The sequence below is a fragment of the Patiria miniata genome, unplaced genomic scaffold, assembly GCF_015706575.1.
Source record: "Patiria miniata isolate m_02_andy unplaced genomic scaffold, ASM1570657v1 HiC_scaffold_5, whole genome shotgun sequence".
NCBI classification, from domain to species: domain Eukaryota; kingdom Metazoa; phylum Echinodermata; class Asteroidea; order Valvatida; family Asterinidae; genus Patiria; species Patiria miniata.
The window spans coordinates 34,002,603-34,021,613 of record NW_024037072.1 but is presented as its reverse complement, the minus strand read 5'-3'; the positions used below and the strand labels follow the sequence as shown (position 1 = coordinate 34,021,613).

At 38.9% G+C, this 19,011-nt stretch overlaps 1 protein-coding gene and 1 long non-coding RNA gene across 2 annotated transcripts; one reads left to right on the top strand and one right to left on the bottom strand.

Annotated features, from left to right (window-relative positions):
• Positions 1-160: 160 nt before the first annotated feature.
• LOC119741840 lies at positions 161-4,466 on the bottom strand. Its single transcript, XR_005272777.1, has 3 exons — positions 4,368-4,466; positions 2,109-2,224; positions 161-812 (listed from the first exon to the last, which is right to left on the bottom strand). It is a non-coding gene; the product is annotated as an uncharacterized LOC119741840 (long non-coding RNA).
• Positions 4,467-9,544: 5,078 nt separating this feature from the next.
• Positions 9,545-18,779, top strand: LOC119741839 (lactadherin-like). Its single transcript, XM_038217749.1, has 4 exons — positions 9,545-9,596; positions 16,829-16,960; positions 17,796-18,016; positions 18,345-18,779. The coding sequence occupies exons 1-4, from the start codon at positions 9,557-9,559 to the stop codon at positions 18,534-18,536; spliced, it is 585 nt and encodes a 194-aa protein (XP_038073677.1). The 5' UTR covers positions 9,545-9,556; the 3' UTR covers positions 18,537-18,779.
• The last annotated feature ends 232 nt before the right edge of the window (positions 18,780-19,011 follow it).

Below are 19,011 nucleotides of genomic sequence, written 5' to 3'. Positions count from 1 at the left end.
TTTTTTTTCAACATAAGATGATGTCTCAAAACCGCCAAACTCATTGGTTTGACTGAAATCCTGCTGCTGCACAGTTTTAACGTGTTTTTTTGATGGGATTATGATCGAGAATAAGCTTCATGTGGCCTCTCTGGACTCCCATATAGTTGCACTAAGTTTAGTCAGGCAACATTTGCAGTCATCAGCCTACATTTGAAGCAAAAAAAAACAGGTAAAAAAATAAAAAGCCTCGTCGCCGCACCATTTTTGGGCACGCTCCAACAAGAAACCGGAGACTTTTTGGGGGGCCTAAGAATCAGTGGTTCTATTGTTGTTATTCTTCAAAGTTTAATAACAGTGCAAATGTCCCACCTTCATTTTCAAATGGATAAATATCGCGTTTTGAAATAAACTGTTCATATGAAATCTCAGGTGAGGTCGAGTGCATCCTAAAATCATCAACTTTACCGTGTAAACCATTACTATAATACACATGCGTGTACATTGCGTTTGTCTGAGTCTATTTTTTTAAAAACATACCTGAACTTATTCCATCAAAACAGACGAATGCACTATTTTTCCTAAAGCAATGTTTCTAGCTGTCTTGATTTAATATAATTTCAGTTCAGTATTTGCCAAGAGGCTTAAGATATGTAGGCCTAGCGTTGAAATACCAGCCTTTTAAGCAAATCATTTGCTTGCATTATACTCCTACTGCGGACGGCCCAACCTAGTTGAGGGTGTAACGGGGTAGCTAGGTGGGTTGTCGATCAGTTGGTACGGACCATGAGTACAGGTGGGCCCTGTGACTTCTAAAACGGTACATGTTGTAGCTACGGAGCGAAGAAGAAAGGATACGGTATCTGGAAACAATTCAAGCTTCATCAGAACTGAATAGTCTGATTGCATTCAACAGCAATATTGATCATTCATAATTAAAGCAAGAGGTCTACTAATGAGTATCCCTGTTGATCAATAGTATCACATCTCAAAGATGTCGGCAGTGCACCATTTATAATCGCCCTCATGAGATATCCACTCTTTTGTAATCAAGCTAACCCAATTGTAAATTAATTCATCTCAAATCAATCACAAGTCCACGTCACAAGTTGCAGGGATATAAAAATGCCCTTGTCGCAATGTTCAATTTCCTGTGCATTTGGCTGGCCCTATACCGATTGCTTGCCGTAAAAAATAGGGTGAGTAAAAAAGAGCGGAACGCAAACTCCCAAAAATATATTTCATATTTAAAAAATATAGAGCACCAAAAATAATAATAACTGAAAAGCCAATTTCATAAGCTACTTTTAGATGGAAAAAACACTGAAATTGCTCAGTCCTTTTAAAGACTATCACCATTTAAACATAATCACACTAAAACCTCTTTCGTCAAAAAATGCGATTTTAAAGAATCGTCTTCATAATTGTCTTCAAACATCACCAGCGATAAAACCTCAGTTTAAAAGTTAAAAATGTTCAACAAAGTCCTTTTGAAGGCCCGTCTTAAAAAAGAAGAAGTTGGTTTTTTATAATTCATAATGTTTGCCTAACCAGGGTTGTTAATAAAGATAGTGTGTTGACAGTTGTTGAAACAAATACTCATTTTACTACAGTTGTTGACAGTTGTTGAAACAAATACTCATTTTCTCATTACTCAGTACTCATTAAGTGTCATTTACTTTGTTGTTCCCTACAGTCAGAATACACAATATCTGTTTGTGTAAGAAACAGGTTTTAGGGTCATTGCGTTTAAATGGTGATATTTTTGAACGGATTAAGCATTGTCAGTAATTTTTCATCTAAAAATTATGAAATTGACTTTCCAATCATTATTGTTTTTGTTGCTACATTTTTTTTTAATACGGACTACAATTTTTGGGGGATTGGGTTCCGCTTTTTTTTTTATTCACCTTGTATGTACGAAGTTGCTCAATGTGGCAATAAACACACTTAATTTTCGTCCTTACCCTGTAGTTTCAAACCAAATTCTCTACATTTACAGTCACTCATTTTCAGGCTAAATGAAAGAAATCAATTAGTTTAACGCACGTTATTTATCCATCTTTTTCTTTCCGTTTACGATTTGTGTGAGGTAGGCCTTCTGCCAAAGAGACACATGAAAAACTCACCTATTGTTGAGTTCGTGTTGGCAGCACAGGTTTTACAACGAACGACTTTAGACGCAATACCAACAATTAGGCCGACAAGGATCAATGCAACTGGAACGCTCAAATACAAATAGGGGCTGAAGAAAAACAGACAATCAAAGAACATCAGTGTGATTGAATATACTTTGATCTGATACTCTCCTTTCTTCTAATAAACTTGTTCCTGCTCTCCGACAAATCAAATGATGAAAGAGATATAGATTTGTTTTATGGATAAAAAATGACAGCTATATTATGAGACGAATCAGGTTTTATTAAAGGGAAGATACAACATTTGCAAACATCAAAAAACGAAATGACCAAATTATCACAAAATACCTTACTGAATTGTTAGGGATTGACATTCTAAAGCATCCTGTAAAATCGTGGCTCCTGGTGTGCTGACATTTTCAAGAAAAACTGTATTTTTCCAACGCTGGTCGGCCGACCAGCGTTGGAAAACTGGCTTTTTTTTCAAAAACTGCTCCTATTTTTCATATTTAATTATGCCGCATTTCCTTTGCAATAGATTACACACATGTAAAGGGGTACAAACCTGCTAGAGTGATTCTTTGACCTTACAATTCCCAAAAGTCTTTACGTTTCTCCGTTTCATCTAAAGTGGGGTCGGGGAACCAGACTACAAGAAAATGATTGGTTTTCTTGGTTTTTCCAGCATAAACAAGCCCAAAACGTGAAACAAGTCAGTTTAACAGTATTTGCTATAGCATACTAATCCTCCAAATCCATTAATTTCTGAAAATTGCAGCAAAAGCAAATGCTGTACATTCCCTTTAATGTGATATATGACGTCACATGTGTCACGTCACTAGGGACAACACTTTGCATAATCAGCCTATATTTAACAAAGAAATATCCATTACGTCCCTATTTTTTTGAAACCTCCACTAATGTATATACAAATTTGTCTCCCTCAAGTCTAAAACCAGCTCATGAAAATGTTCCATATAAATCCCATTCTTCAGCTCCCAAAACAAATACGTGTACATTTTGAACCACTAAATTCCACTTGAACGACTCGGGTGTGATTTCTCTACAAAAATGTAAAGATGACTCGCTTGGATGTGATTTTAGTAGAGATTACCCAATATCACATCAACACCACCAAAATCACATCCGAGATAAGTCGTTGAAGTCCAAGATCACATCTTGTGTTAGCGTCTTGCCAAAATCACATCCACTGTCTGGCCACTTAACCAAAATCACATCCATGTACTGGGCCCTACCCAAAATCTCATCGTGTTCTCACACCTCTCCAAAATGGCACATCAAGACATGAATCCCAATATCACCTCCAGTGCTAGACCACAAGGATGTGATATTGAATAACAGAGAGCCTGTTATTAACTAATCTCCTTTGACAAATCTGATTTTGGACTAGTGGGACAACCAGGATGTGACATTGGGGTTTATGACTTAAAGGGAAAAAAATGTACATCATTGGCTTTTGCTGTAAGTTTCAGAAATGACCTATTTCAGGGGTAAGTATAATAGATCCGGTATTGTTACACTGACATGTTTGAGGTTTTGTATTCGAAATACTGGAACAACCAAGAAAAACAAAAATGTTCAAGTAGTCTGGTTCCCTGACTCCAATAAAGATGAAATGGATCAATTTATAGATGCTGGAAATGTGTAGGGTAAGGGAACCAGTCTAGCTGGCCTGCACCCATTCATGACCATGTAACAATGGCAAAGTTTGGACTGAAAAAATGGTAAATTTGGAGCAGTAGTTAAAAATAGTTAGGTTTTCCATTGGTAGTCCGCCGACCACCGTTGGAAATGTATACAAAAATACATCTTTTCTTGAAAACGACTGCACACCCGGTGCCATAATTTTACAGGATGCTAAAGACTGTGATTTACGAACATCCTAGTAAGGTTCATCGTCCAGTTCACTGGATGTGATTTTGAGTGCTCGGAATGTGATTTTGGAAAGGCGCTGACACAGGATGTGATCTTAGGACATAATCCTGGCTGTGATTTCCGGCTCGGATGTGATTTTGGAAAATCCCTGCCAAAATCACATTCTAGCTCCAATATCACATCCACCCAAAACACGCTTCCATTTTTGTAGGGAAATCACATCCAGGCCGTTCTCAGTGATCATGCTTTGCCTTAAACGTGGGATGTTTATTAGAAACCACAGCAAATTTTAAGAGCAGTTTAAACTTAGAATAATATCAATATAATGTGTAAGAATGGTAGGCAGAGAGATACCTCAGGTAAACTGGTGTGATGCTATCGTCGATATCCTGGCCTGAATTAGGCCTATATTGATTCTGCCATTCAGTTTCAATACAGCACGACTGTAAGTTCCCTTTGGTGGACTCGCAGCAGTAGATTGCATTGGACGACGGCTCCAATGGACAGGACAGGCCCACGTGGTGGGCAATACCGTCATAATACTCCTTGCACTTGGACTCGGTGGCTGTGACAGGGGCACCAGTAGGGAAAACGAAGGACCAAAAAAACAGCTTTCACATATTACAGAAGGTATATCACAAGTCAATCGTTGGTCAAATGGGAAAAAATGTTGAAACATGACGCCACTTCTGCGATTGTGTACAAAGTCTATGGAGAGTCGAGAAAGTTGTCTAAGCATATATTTCCTAACATATTCATGTCTAATCATCATTTTGTGCAACGAATGACCTTCATGGAGACGATATATCAATATATTCAAATCCTCAATGGATAGGAAGGTATTGAAGAAGCTAGCAAGCTATTCACTAAGAATTCAAATCAGCTCATGGGTCACAGTCACAAATTGTTCAAGCCAGCACTGATGAAGAAGGGACTGAATGGCAGGAAGAATGTCTTCTCTCTCTCCGGGTAATCAACGAGTGGAACAGTCTCCCAGCACATGTAGGCCCTAGTGGATGCCAAGTCAATCAATCTATTCAAGAATAAGCTAGATTCCTACTGAAGTGAAAAAGGATATGGCTTAATACCACTTGGGTGCTTCGCCTCGGGTAATCATCAGCACCCAGACGCTAAGTGGTCTTAAACAGAGTGATTAATACCGACCAGGCACATATTTATTCCTATTCATCAATACCTTTTCGGTCAAAAAAAAAAGTCAAAACTGTTCGGTCACGAAACCTGATTTTCTTCAACAAGTTCAGTCCATGTTTTGTGAAACAACCCTCTAGCTAAATAATGGAGTGTCCAGCTCGCAAGTAAGATGTAAACAACTCCTTTTTATGGAGAATGGTGCGCGCGTCGCGCGTACTGCACGGTGTCGCGCAGAATGCACCTGGGGCGTTGCGTTGTGAATTTAGAACTACTTGTGCAGGGTCAGTCGGAAATGTGCCTGTTCGGAAGGGGCAGTTGAGAACTGCAGCTCGTGCAAACAACGCACATTATTCAATGGTGCTTCCACAGGTTGAACGCACACTCGCAGGTTAAACGCGCAGTCATTTCGTCTCCCCTGGCACTGATATTTACCCCTACTGGACAATATGGTATCGCCCTGCAGTAAGAGTTGCTCAGTCGACAGCCTACTTACAGTGCAGTGATGGTTGCTCAGTTGACTACAAAATGCATGTGCCCGTGCATGCCACTCACAAATATGTACGTATATACGGAGACATGGTGTGCAGTGCTATTCACCCAAACTGCACAATGGTTTCGCCCAACAACGTGCCCGTCCTTTTTTCCATTGTTGCGTAATATTGAGCATGCGCGCTTTAGCTCGAACATGACGTAAACAATTGAAAAAAGACGGCAGCGCGTGGTGGTCTAGGCTATAATACTGCCACGTTTGAGTCAGAAAATATTGCTTTTTGGTAGCTTTTACGAGAACTGCTCATCCAAACAACTTCAAAATTGGCACTGCACATTCTGGTGTCCCGACACCCGTCCAAGAGTGGTCAGTTTTGCAATGTTTTCACAGCAAACCCATTGTCATGCTGACATGATTTAAGACCCATGGTGACAGTCTGTTCATCTTGACAAGATAACGTCATCCTGACAATAGACATGCCGTCACGTTACATGTGGACTGTTTGAAAGATAAAAGAACACCCCTAAAGAGACATTGTTGGGGGTTTCACACCCAAAACAATTTGGGGGTGGGTGATGTTGGTGGTGATCCAATGCCCCCCCCCCCCATCCCAACTGACGTTATCCTGTCTATTATTAAAAGGCCTATCCCCTCCCAAGTAGGCCCCTAATAGGTTTTTTTGTTTTTACTGTAATATAATGTTTTCCTTCCCTCCGGCTTACGTTATTTTTTTTTCTCAGTGTAATTCCCTTCGGTTGTGTCTTGTTTGCAGTTATTCCCCCGGCCAGTTTATTTTCTTTGTTTTGGCTTTTTTTTTTGTTCATAAGATTGATTTTTTTTTTTTCAAAGTTATGCATTTAAAAAAAATATATTTTTTTATTTAAATAATGATTTATATATTGGAATATGCTTGTTAATTATTTTTGATTCCATTGTATAAATCACACGAAGCAGTAAGTAAAAAGATTCCAGTCCGTTTTGTTTTTCAAAACCAGTGATTGCAATAGTTCTCGCCAGTTTTCCTCTCATATCTTAATGCAAAAGTTTTACCTTTGTGTACGATGCAGCTACTCACCATTTATGTAGGCCTAATAGTTTAGAGCAGAATTTTACTATACCCATGTGGCCATGCAAAGACAAAAAAAGCCATAAAACGGTTATTTATTAGTAAAACATATGTTGCATAAAACTGCAAGGACGTTACAGGCTCCGTAAAGTCTGAAATATATCGATACTGATGCTAATTTTGGGTAGCTGCGTGCAGCACCAGAAATGCGCTTCAAAGGTTACATTAATAATGTATTCCATTCACCATAGCATGAAACACAACAATGAAACACTTTTGGGGTGATGGGTACTACCAGGTTTTCCCCATTAATCTAAGAAAGGCGCTTGGAAAACCACAAGGTACTGTTCCCATTCTTTAATAAAAAAACTTTAATCAAAAACTGCGCCAATTTACTTCTAATTTATCACTTTTTTCATCCATCTTGACCTCTGTTTATTATGAAGGTTTACAAATGGTTGCTTATTATGTACAATTATGAAGGACTTCAGCCAGCCTCTTTTTAACTGTTTTGTTTTTGGTATTAGACTCCGTCCACCACAAATAAATTCACTTCCTTTTCGACAATCTTTTGTTCCAAATCCAATTCATCTGCTTAATTTCTTAGTCAATCGATAAATAGCACCTTTATCACACGTACATTTGTTCAATATGTTACTACCAGTCTACTTTGGCACTTTGGTAAATCCGATCGACTTCAAAATTGGTGCATACTTAGACCATCATCCACATATGGTTCTAGAAGAAATTCGTGATCGTGACGTCATCAGGTGTTGGGTTACGTTACATTAAAGATGCATATTCCCCCAAAGGGTTTGTACACGTTGTAAAACACTCCACTTTGGCACTTTCGTAAATCTGATCAACTTCATACTTGGTACATACGTAGAGCAGCACCAACAGATGGTCCTTTAAGAAATTTGTGATCGTGACATTATCAGGTATTATTAGGTTACGTCACATTAGAGATGTATTTATCCCCATAGGTTTTGTACACGTTTAAAAACACTCCACTTTGGGCACTTTCGTAAATTTACATACTTAGAACATCACCCACAAATGGTCCTAGAAGAAAATACGTGATCGTGACATTATCAGGTGTCGGGTAATTATTTTTGATTCCATTGTATAAATCACACGAAGCAGTAAGTAAAAAGATTCCCGTCCGTTTTGTTTTTCAAAACCAGTGATTGCAATAGTTCTCGCCAGTTTTCCTCTCATATCTTAATGCAAAAGATTTACCTTTGTGTACGATGCAGCTACTCACCATTTATGTAGGCCTAATAGTTTAGAGCAGAATTTTACTATACCCATGTGGCCATGCAAAGACAAAAAAAGCCATAAAACGGTTATTTATTAGTAAAACATATGTTGCATAAAACTGCAAGGACGTTACAGGCTCCGTAAAGTCTGAAATATATTGATACTGATGCTAAGTTTTGGTAGCTGCGTGCAGCACCAGAAATGCGCTTCAAAGGTTACATTAATAATGTATTCCATTCACACAAGCCTGAAACACAACAATGAAACACTTTTGGGGTGATGGGTACTACCAGGTTTTCCCCATTAATCTAAGAAAGGCGCTTGGAAAACCACAAGGTACTGTTCCCATTCTTTAATAAAAAAACTTTAATCAAAAACTGCGCCAATTTACTTCTAATTTATCACTTTTTTCCATCCATCTTGACCTCTGTTTATTATGAAGGTTTACAAATGGTTGCTAATTATGTACAATTATGAAGGACTCCAGCCAGCCTCTTTTTAACTGTTTTGTTTTTGGTATTAGACTCCGTCCACCACAAATAAATTCACTTCCTTTTCGACAATCTTTTGTTCCAAATCCAATTCATCTGTTTAATTTCTTAGTCAATCGATAAATAACACCTTAACCAAACATACATTTGTTCAATATATTACTTTTAAGGAAGAGTAAATCAATTTCATTTTTTTAATCGAATATACACATTAATTGATAATAATATGGTTTATAACGTAAAGTAATTGTTCTGACTTTTTCTGCCTTTTTATAATGCGGAAACAATAAAGGATCATCCTATCTATACTTCCTTCAAATTGTGAACAAAAAACTCTTGAGTTTAAATCAGGACCAACAATTTTGTGTTCGTTTTGCCATGTATTTACCGATAAGCTTTACTTCTTGCCTCCGATAACCACTTGTACGCATGCGTGTGTAATTTCTAATTAAAAGTAATGGACCATGGGCGAACATCTTGTATAATTTTACGCCCCTAGAGTCAGATTTACTAGATGGGCTTTATACTTCAAATGACTTGTTTCGACAAAACTGGCTACAGCTTGAAGCCTGTTAGGCCTACTTCAAAAAAGGCAAACTCAGCACTGTTCTAACGCATTCGTTCAGTAGACATCAATTTGAAAGCATCCAGTGCATTTTCCCTCCTGACTTCGGTTTTCAAGTCTGTTTCAACCTGAAATGTAAGCTTTGGATAAACGTGGCCAGATTTGATATGGAAGTTGCTCAGTGGAAAGACGAGCGTCCTATTAACTTTGTTCATGACGAGAGACTGCCACAGGGCCTATACATTGATATGACTTAACATGCACATGCTAAAAAACGACAGTAACATAAGCTGTAGGTGACTATTACCGCTGCATCTAGTCAAACTCTACAAACAGCACAATACCGTAATCTGCCCAAGAATGACACAAAGTTGTTAAAGACTCGCGCTGATGTACATTTTACATAGGGAAAAAGCGAAAGAACCATATCATTGCAAGTTTCTTAACTGTCTGTCTTTTTCTCCCTCTTTTTCTAGATTAGCAAGAATGAAGGTTTATATGTGCCTGCTTCTCCTGATGGTCGTTGGATGCACCTTGATTTTCGCAATGACGGAAAGTAAGTATGTATGTTATCCGCATGTATGTCATCGACGAATGTCACCCAGAAATATGAATAACTATTATAAGAAACTTGCTTGAAATCGGACCGGAGTGATACGAGTTAGAGCTCTATTTTCACCGTCTGTCTGAACCCCTTTCTGAGGGTGCCTTTTGTACAGACGCGAACGCTCGACCTGTATCCCATTTCTCAGCCCTTAATTCTGTGACTGATATAGTCAGCGCTTAACAAACAACACAGTTGTTTATGTTTACAATATGGCTTGGTCTCTACTCGTACGCAGCAAGCCTAGAAAAAAATACACTAAACCCACCAAAGCACACAGTAAAGTGAGTTGACCCTAAATTATTCCTAAAGCAATATAGCCTAAGCAATCATTTTGTTGACATAACAGACAACAATAAGTAACTTTACTAGACTAGTAGCGCTAAACTCGGCAGACCTCCGTTGTTCTCTAGTTCTATAGTTAGCAAACTTCAAAAACGTACTCATTTGAACTCATTCGCGTGAATTATCATAATAATGACCGTAACTGACAAAACACTGTATTTAATGATACGACGTCAGTGTACAAAGCAAGATTAAAACGCATTTCCAAGATCAGGCAGTGCTTCCACTTTTAAGAGATATTCCTTATTTTAAGGAAATTTTAACGTCCTGAAATGTTCAAAGAAAATCCAAAATCGGGAGGAAATTGAAGGGAAATGTCATAAACGTAATTAAGGATAACACAAGAAAATCATTTTCAGACTGAGAGGCTCAGCCGAAGCCGCAGTCTGCTTAAATTCTTGACAATGAGTGCAAATGATAAGGACACACTTTCTTGGAAAACTGAGAAACTATTAAACGGGCCGGGAAGAAATGCCATTGTATGTATCCATTTTTTTTTGTCATTACAACAGAGATTTAAAGTTACCAAGGTAATAAATATGTGCTGGACCGGTTTTAAACAAGTACGTTTAAAACCATTTAGGGTCTTGGACCGACCCGAAGGCGAATGTTCCATTCCACCCGGCGAAGCCGAGTGGAATGGAACATTTCATCTGTCACCGAATGAAATTGTTCTTTCCATTGCACGAACGTGAAACATTCATTATTTGTTTTATATATTAACGCCTGAATAAATCCTTGTCATCTGATTGGTTGACTTTTAATAGCCAATTCATTCAGGTAAAAAACTGTTTGAAAGTGTTATGAAGCTATCTGAACCGGCCCACATTTTTGTCCTTTTGTTAATTTGCTACGAGCTTCGCATAATGGAGTTCTTAAAATACTTTGTTATATAACTGTTATTACTCTGTGTGTTATAAAAGGGCTGGGCTCCGGGCACGCGGTGTCTGTGTCCCTCAACGTGCCGTCGGGTTGCTCGGGCCCACGAAGCTGTATTCGAACAAGTTGTTAAGTTGCTTGAGTTGTTTTAATGAAAGATAGTTGGTTATGTTCTGCAAACCTGTCTTCAACTGTCTATCTGTTCGTGGTGTCGATCCCCTATGGGGTGTGGCGGCCATGCCATACCGCGCTGCCACACGGCCATAACAAAAGTTTGTGCGTCGTCCTCCGCCCGTCGCCCGCCGTGCGTCGTCCGTCGCCCGTCGCCCGTCGCCCGTCGCCTGTTTTTAGATTTTGTCACGCTTGCGTTCGATTCAATGGTTTTGTGATAGATTGGAAGAGTGATATTTACTTTTCGTATACACGTGTCCAGACATGTTGTATGCCTTAACTTATCATGGGGTAGAGCTGCTTTTTGAAGTAATGGTAATGCCATCCAAGATTTTAATTTTGAAATGAGGTGTTGATACAATCCAGTATGAGTTTAACAAATAAATGAAAACATGATTAAACATGGTAAATAACATTTTTGGTAAACAATGTTAAAGAACAAACATTTATTACGCTGTCACAATCTTGGTCCTATCCCCTGTATTCAAAAAAGTAAAGAGCTCCCTGTATTAAATCAAAAACAATCAAGAATGTTCAATGGGAAACATACTTTTTGTACTCGGCCTCTTCTCAGTTGAATCAATTCCTACAGGACAAACTAAAGATTGCCACACCATAAAAAAGGTCTGAAATAAAATAAGTAACTATAATAAATGAACACTTTTTAAAAGTACAATAATTTAACATAAATAAAAACCATAAAGAACTTTAAACTTCTAACTGAGCAGTTTATCCTCAACCTCTTTTTCTAAAGCTGTTTTAACTCTGCAGACAATGAAATGTATATAAATATGCTGACTAAGTGAATCTGGCAGTTGGTGTTATTTCGGATGGTGTACAACAGTTTCAATTGCGTTGCATTTTTTGCTTTTCATTTACTAGGCTGAAGGGGCAGTTACTGAAAAATGACGGAAATGTCTTCGAGCATTCCACAACCTCTTTCTTGTTTTAATGTCGCCCAAAATGGTTTATGGGTTTGACGAATCTCAAATAGAACAGTTTGTGTGCTGTAAACCTCTCAAACTTCCTGTCACGAGTGCCGCCCTCCCCACCACCCTTCCAGCTTTGTGCACTGCATCCACAAGACATTGTAACGGTGTGGTTACAATAATTTAAGAACAAATAATTTTGATAGGTTACAGAGTACATGTTTACTTTAATGTTTAATTAACAGACTTGTTCTTTTTTCCTGTGGCCCTCGTAGCTACTTAATTATGCAAGAATTGCAAAATGCTTAGAAGTTAGATGAATAAACATTATTGAAGAAATGTTGTTGATAGGGAGAATGATGAGATATCTGCATAGATAACCAATCAAGAGCCAAGGCCCCATGAAATTGTTTGAAATCAAAAGCAGTTTACTGTTTGTTTTTAGTTGCACTTTGGGTGAAACATGGTTTATGCATTATCTCAATTAGTGGAGCTGCTTAGGTCCATTTTTGGCCCAAATCGTGCACTTTGTGGTAAAAGCATGAAATTTGGCAGGTGGGGTCAAAATGGGCTAGAAATCATTTTAAGATCGGAACCCATCCTGGATCTTGCCCATTTTGGGGGCAGAGCTTGATTTTTTTTAAAGGGGTGCAAACAATACAAACTCATAAAAACTGTATTTAATATCAATTTTCCTTGTTTTTCTATGGTTTGAAATAAACTTAAACATAAAATATGACAATGTAGCATTCTAAGGCCAGTTACTTTCCACCCATTTTGTGGGCCTGTGGCCTGAATGTACAAAAGAGACGGGATATATATTAGCAGTTTGTTTCTAATATGGAAAACATTATTCGGTTTGGTAGCAAAATCCTGAAAATTATCAGGTCCAGTTAAAATGGGCTGAAATTGTTTTAAGAGGTGAACACATCTTGGATCTTGCACATTTGGGGGGCAAAGCTTGATTTTTCAGAAAGGGGAGTGCAAAAAATATAAAAACTCAGAAAAACTGTATTGAACATCCATTTTCCTTTGTTCTTCATGCTTGAAATAAACTTAGACATTAGAATTAACTTTATGAGAAATAACACGTCAAAATTGTGCAGCAGCAGGATTCCAGTCGAACCAGTGAGTTTCGCGGTTTGAGACATCATCCGACATTGAAAGACATCATCTTACATTGCCGACGCGCATGGCTATCGCGACGCGCGCCTATACCAGAAACCCGAGCCTTTTTGGGCCTAATAATCGTTTACTTTGTTTCGTATGAATAAAAAGGAAGTAAATGCTTCAGATTTCAAATATGCACTTGTCATTTATAAGGCTGGGTTGGGGCAACCTTGAAATTATAAAGCAAAATAATTCTGCGCAAAAAACTACTGCATTTAGTTCAAAAGTACAAATGATACCATATGTTTGTATGAATATAGCATGGCATTTGCTTTTTCTACCACTTTCGAAGCATTTACTCGCATCTGTTTGAATGAAAATTAAGCAAACACTTTTACTAAAAACCATTTGCTCTTGAGTAAATGGCCTGCAAAATGTAAAGCTTTACACGTTTATAAGTTTGCAGAAAATCAAACTATCATAACCGAAACGGAAAGCGGCACCGGGGAGGGTCACGTGTTGGAGGACAGATACAAAAAAGCGCATCAAACGTGACGAACGCGATGCCGTTTACGCGCACAATGCGCTGTGCATCGGCACCCATGGTCTACTGGATTTGCTTTCAGTCCCTACCTGATTCCTTGGGTTTTTCCCAGACTATTTTTCTGGGGTTTTCCTCCCACCTCTAAAACTGTAATTTATTCTCATTGTCTTCTCTCTACGGGTTTTTTTTCGGGGTTTGCGAGCTACAGTGCCTGGGGAGTGCAAAAAATAAAAAACTCAGAAAAACTGTATTGAACATCCATTTTCCTTTGTTCTTCATGCTTGAAATAAAATTAGACATGAGAAATAACTTTATGAGAAATAACACGTTAAAATTGTGCAGCAGCAGGATTCCAGTCGAACCAGTGAGTTTCGCGGTTTGAGACATCATCCGTCATTGAAAGACATCATCTTACATTGCCGACGCGCATGGCTATCGCGACGCGCGCCTATACCAGAAACCCGAGCCTTTTTGGGCCTAATAATCGTTTACTTTGTTTCGTATGAATAAAAAGGAAGTAAATGCTTCAGATTTCAAATATGCACTTGTCATTTACAAGGCTGGGTTGGGGCAACTTTGAAATTATAAAGCAAAATAATTCTGTGCAAATACTACTGCATTTATTAAAGTTCTAAAGTACAAATGATACCATATGTTTGTATGAATAAAGCATGGCATTTGCTTTTTCTACCACTTTGAAGCATTTACTCGCATCTGTATGAATGTAAATTAAGCAAACACTTTTACTAAAATACTAAAAACCGTTTGCTAAATTCTGCAAATAATTACTTTTACCTTTAAGCTTTTGCTACACTATAAGCGTTTACTTCGTTTCTTATGACTAAAAAGGAGTAAATGCTTCAGATTGCAAATATTTACTGTCATATTTCAAGGTTAGGCTGGGGCTACCTTGAAGATAAAAAACGCATAATTCTGCGCAAAAATTACTGCATTTATGAATGTTAATCACGAAAAAGTACATGTACAAATAATACCATACGGTAGTTCGTATGAATAAACACTGGCATTTGCATTACTCCCATCTGTATGAATACAAATTAATCAAAGGCTTTTACTGAATACATTTGCTCTTGAGTAAATGGCCTGCAAAATGTAAGCTTTACCATGTATAGGTTTGCAGAAAATAAAATTATCGTAACCGAAACGGAAAGTGGCACTGGGGAGGGTCACGTGCTGGAGGACAGATACAAAAAAGCGCACCAAACGTGACGAACGCAATGCCGTTTACGCGCACACGCAATGCCGTTTACGCGCAAAATGCGCTGTGAATCGGCACCCATGGTCTACATGTGGATTGGGTTTTCAGTCCCTACCCGATTCCTTGGGTTTTCCCCAGACTATTCTTCTGGGGTTTTCCTCCCACCTCTATAACTGTAATTTCTTCTCATTGTCTACGCTATACGGGTTTTTTTTCTCTCGAGGTTTTCGAGCTACAGTGCCTGGGGAATATTCTTTGAACAGATTGAGCAATTTCAGTACTTTTATCATTTAAAAGTAGCTTATGAAGTTCGCTTTCCAGTCATTATTATTTTTGGCTCTTAATTTTTTTTTTCATATGAAATATAATTTTGGGGGTTTAAGTTCCGCTTTTTCTGACTCACCTGGTATAAAAGTTCCTGTATGAAGATTAGCGCCTGATGTGGCTCAGAAAGCCGCAGTGAACGGTTTAAATTCAATCCTGTCTCTGGCTGTTGACCAATGGGAATGGGTAACCTGTTCAGGTACATGTATTTATGAATATTTTCAAAGGATAAAAATCAGGAGACTCCAAGAGAATGCTTAAGAAATCTCAGGGAGTCTCAGAAGAGAAAAAAAATAAGGCAAATCTAATGAAATTCTGCATGGTTTGAAAAGTGAAGTAATAAGATCAGGAGAGGACGGAATCGGCGCCCGGCTGATAAATATCCTTCAGGAAAAGGCCCAAAAAAAGTATCCGGTTGCTGGTATGTATGGTGGCCCTGAAGGGACATCGCATATCGCAAACGTGTGCGCATACGTATGCGATGTCGCGAAATTTATCGCGAATGTGTGCGCACACGTATGCGATGTCGCGAAATTTATCGCGAATATATGCGCACACGTATGCGATGTCGTGAAATTAATCGCGAATATGTGCGCACACGTATGCGATGTCGTGAAACAATTCGCAAATATATGTGCGCACACGTATGCGAATTTGTTTGCAATGTCGTGAATTTTATTGCATACCTTGTCGCATACCTTTCAGTAAAATTCCTAATGAACTGGGGAGTTGTAGCAGCTAGTCTGGAATCTAGACGTACTGTTAGATATAAATAGGGTCTGACTAATAAACCTTCGCGCGCACGCTGTCCTCGTGCAATCGTTACTACTAGTACTGTCGAGCGCAAACTTGCTACTTGCGCAAGTTTGAAACTTGCGTGCGCGCGAAGGTTTATAAGTCAGACCCTGTTTATATCTAACAGTACGTCTAGATTCCAGACTAGCTGCTACAACTCCCCAGTTCATTAGGAATTTTACTGAAAGGTATGCGACAAGGTATGCAATAAAATTCACGACATTGCAAACAAATTCGCATACGTGTGCGCACATATTCGCGAATTGTTTCACGACATCGCATACGTGTACGCACATATTCGCGATTAATTTCACGACATCGCATACGTGTGCGCACATATTCGCTATAAATTTCGCGACATCGCATACGTGTGCGCACATATTCGCGATAAATTTCGCGACATCGCACACGTGTGCGCACACGTTTGCGATATGCGATGTCCCTTCAGGGCCACCATAGGTATGCGCGCGCGTCGCCGTAGCCATGCGCGTCGGCAAAATTAAAGGGTTTTTTTTTTCAATAAAAGATGATGTCTCAAAACCGCCAAACTCACTGGTTTGACTGGAATCCTGCTGCTGCACAATTTTAACGTGTTTTTAGATTGGGTTATGGTCGAGAATAAGTTTTATGTGGCCTCTCTGGACTTCCATATATTTGCACTAAGTTTAGTATGGCACCATTTGCAGTCATCAGCCGACATTTGAAGCAAAAAAAATCAGGTAAAAAAAAATAAAAAGCCGCGTCGCCGCACCACTTTTTGGGCAAGCTCCATACCAGAAACCGGAGATTTTTTTTTGGGCCAAAGAGTTGTGTGTTTGCTTTGATGAACCCCGCCCATCCTGATTTTTTTTCCCACTGCCTGTGACAGACGTTTTGGAGTGCGCTGCTGTGGCTGGACCCTTTGGGATGGAAGATGGACACATCCCAGATGCAAGCATCACAGTGTCGTCACAGTTCAGCAACTCTTTGGCACCGACCAGAGTTCGGCTAAACTCTCAGGGTAAATATTTTATTGGCTTTTCGTTCAACAATTCCATGGGACAAGCAACAAGACAACTCAAACAAAATGTTAGGATTCAATAAGAACATTTGTCAAAAGCTTAAAACAAATCAAGAGTTTAATCAAGGATGTTGCTTCAAAGTGAAGTCTGTTTTGCTTAATTTGACTCAGACATTGTTTTGGTCGGTAACTATCTATTAATTTCACCAGTACCTCTACATTATATGGGCCTTCTGCATGAGTTGGCCATTTTTGTCGAGTTCCCGGAATGTATTTCTTAAATTAACTGTTGATTGGGATGGTGCCAGACTATTTATGCAGCCTTATTTTGTTGTCATTTTCTTAAAAATCTGACTTAAAACATTAGGGAATGTTTAATTACAAATGTTCAATATTTCATTGAAGCAAGAATTGAATTAATTAGTAATTTACTTGCTTTCCCTTTTCTTCGCCAGTTCCAATAATGAAATTTTACCTCACTTTCAATTCAATATGGCCGACTCGTGCGTAAGGCTTGGCTAAGGCCCATAGCCCAGTTCCTCGTTCAATCACAGAGCCACATCTGAGCATAATTGAGGTGCTAAGTACAAATCATATTTGCTAAGCGACCAAAGGGGGAAGGTTACCAGCTATTATTTTATATGAAGTTAACTGCTTGTGGCTGGTTCCCGGCCGCTTAGCGCATACAGTTGGCAGTCTGATATTTCCTGCTCAGCTTAGCAGCTATCCGCCTACTCTGGAAGTGTGGTCTTTCTCTGGTGTAGTGCTTGTGGCATAAATTTGCTAAACACTTTTATGCTCGGACGGTTTGATTTAAGTTCTGCTTACTTTGCAGCCGAAAGCGGGACCTCAGGTTGGTGCAAAGGAAATCTGGAAATCAGGAGATCAGGAAATCAGGAAGTCGATCCTTGGATCCAAGTGGACCTCGGTTTCACTTCGATCATCACTAGCGTTATCACGCAGGGGTACGGGGACACCTCATGGGTGGCATCGTTCAAAGTGGCCTACAGCGGCGATGGACAAGAATGGACTGCCGTCACCAATAATGGATCAAGTGTAATCCAATCGCTTTGTTCAATTTGCCCGCTCGCGGACTCAATTTCATGAACAAGTGTATACTCAGTGTTGCCCATTGTGAGATAAAATTCACAAGCTTAATGCTATAGATCGGTTGAGAGCCAACCAAGTAAATATTTTCTCATCACTTTTTTTTATTTAGAAGTAAATGAAACAAATACTATATCATGGGACGAATGTCAATTTTGGATTTGTTGTCTAATCGACTTATATTTCCTTCCAACCATTTTCCTGTCAACAAATCTGCTGTCTCCGTAAACTTTTCAACGATAGTTGAAATCATTTCCATAATTTTTCTCCCTCACAGTTCCCTGTAAACTACGACTCAAACACCCAAGTGACGACTTCTTTCCCGAGAGCGTTCCAGGCCAGGTTCCTGCGCATCGTGCCTACGGCGTGTACAGATGATACCCAATGCATCTGTATGCGATTCGAGGTCGTCGGCTGTTGTGCATGTCGATGTCCTGTTCGGCGAGTTCCGTTCATCACACATGTTTAGGAAACCCGCTCTAATGCTTAATTGGAAATATGATAACTTAAACACACCAGCAAACAAACCAACAAACAAACAAATACATTAAATATAAAATGCATGACGTTTGCGCTAAGATTTAAGGACTTATTCCGGCCTCTTACATTCTGACTGAGGGCTATGGTGGACCAGTTCAAAAATTCTAAACACACAAAATGACATAGCCCCCAGCTCTTTAGTGCCAACTTTCCAATGACCACTCGAGCTCGGGTTTTCCAATCTTTGCTGAAAAATAACTCGGTTTGATGAAAACTGATAGTTAATAGTAACTAACATTTGCCTTTTCTTTCAGAGTCATAGAGATTTTGATTGACACAAAAATAATATAAAATTTAATTGCATATAATTATTGACATGGGCTATACAGCATCGTTGTTTGCATGTAGTAAATTATAAAAGCAGAATATTGGGACGGAACACGAACTATAAATGTATATTCGCC

Bases quoted from the DNA above. Each gene is read 5' to 3' on its own strand.
- LOC119741839 (XM_038217749.1), top strand. From the start codon at position 9,557: ATGGTCGTTGGATGCACCTTGATTTTCGCAATGACGGAAA. The intron at 9,597-16,828 runs GTAAGTATGTAT...TGCCTGTGACAG, and splicing joins GATTTTCGCAATGACGGAAA to ACGTTTTGGAGTGCGCTGCT. The intron at 16,961-17,795 runs GTAAATATTTTA...CTTACTTTGCAG, and splicing joins AGTTCGGCTAAACTCTCAGG to CCGAAAGCGGGACCTCAGGT.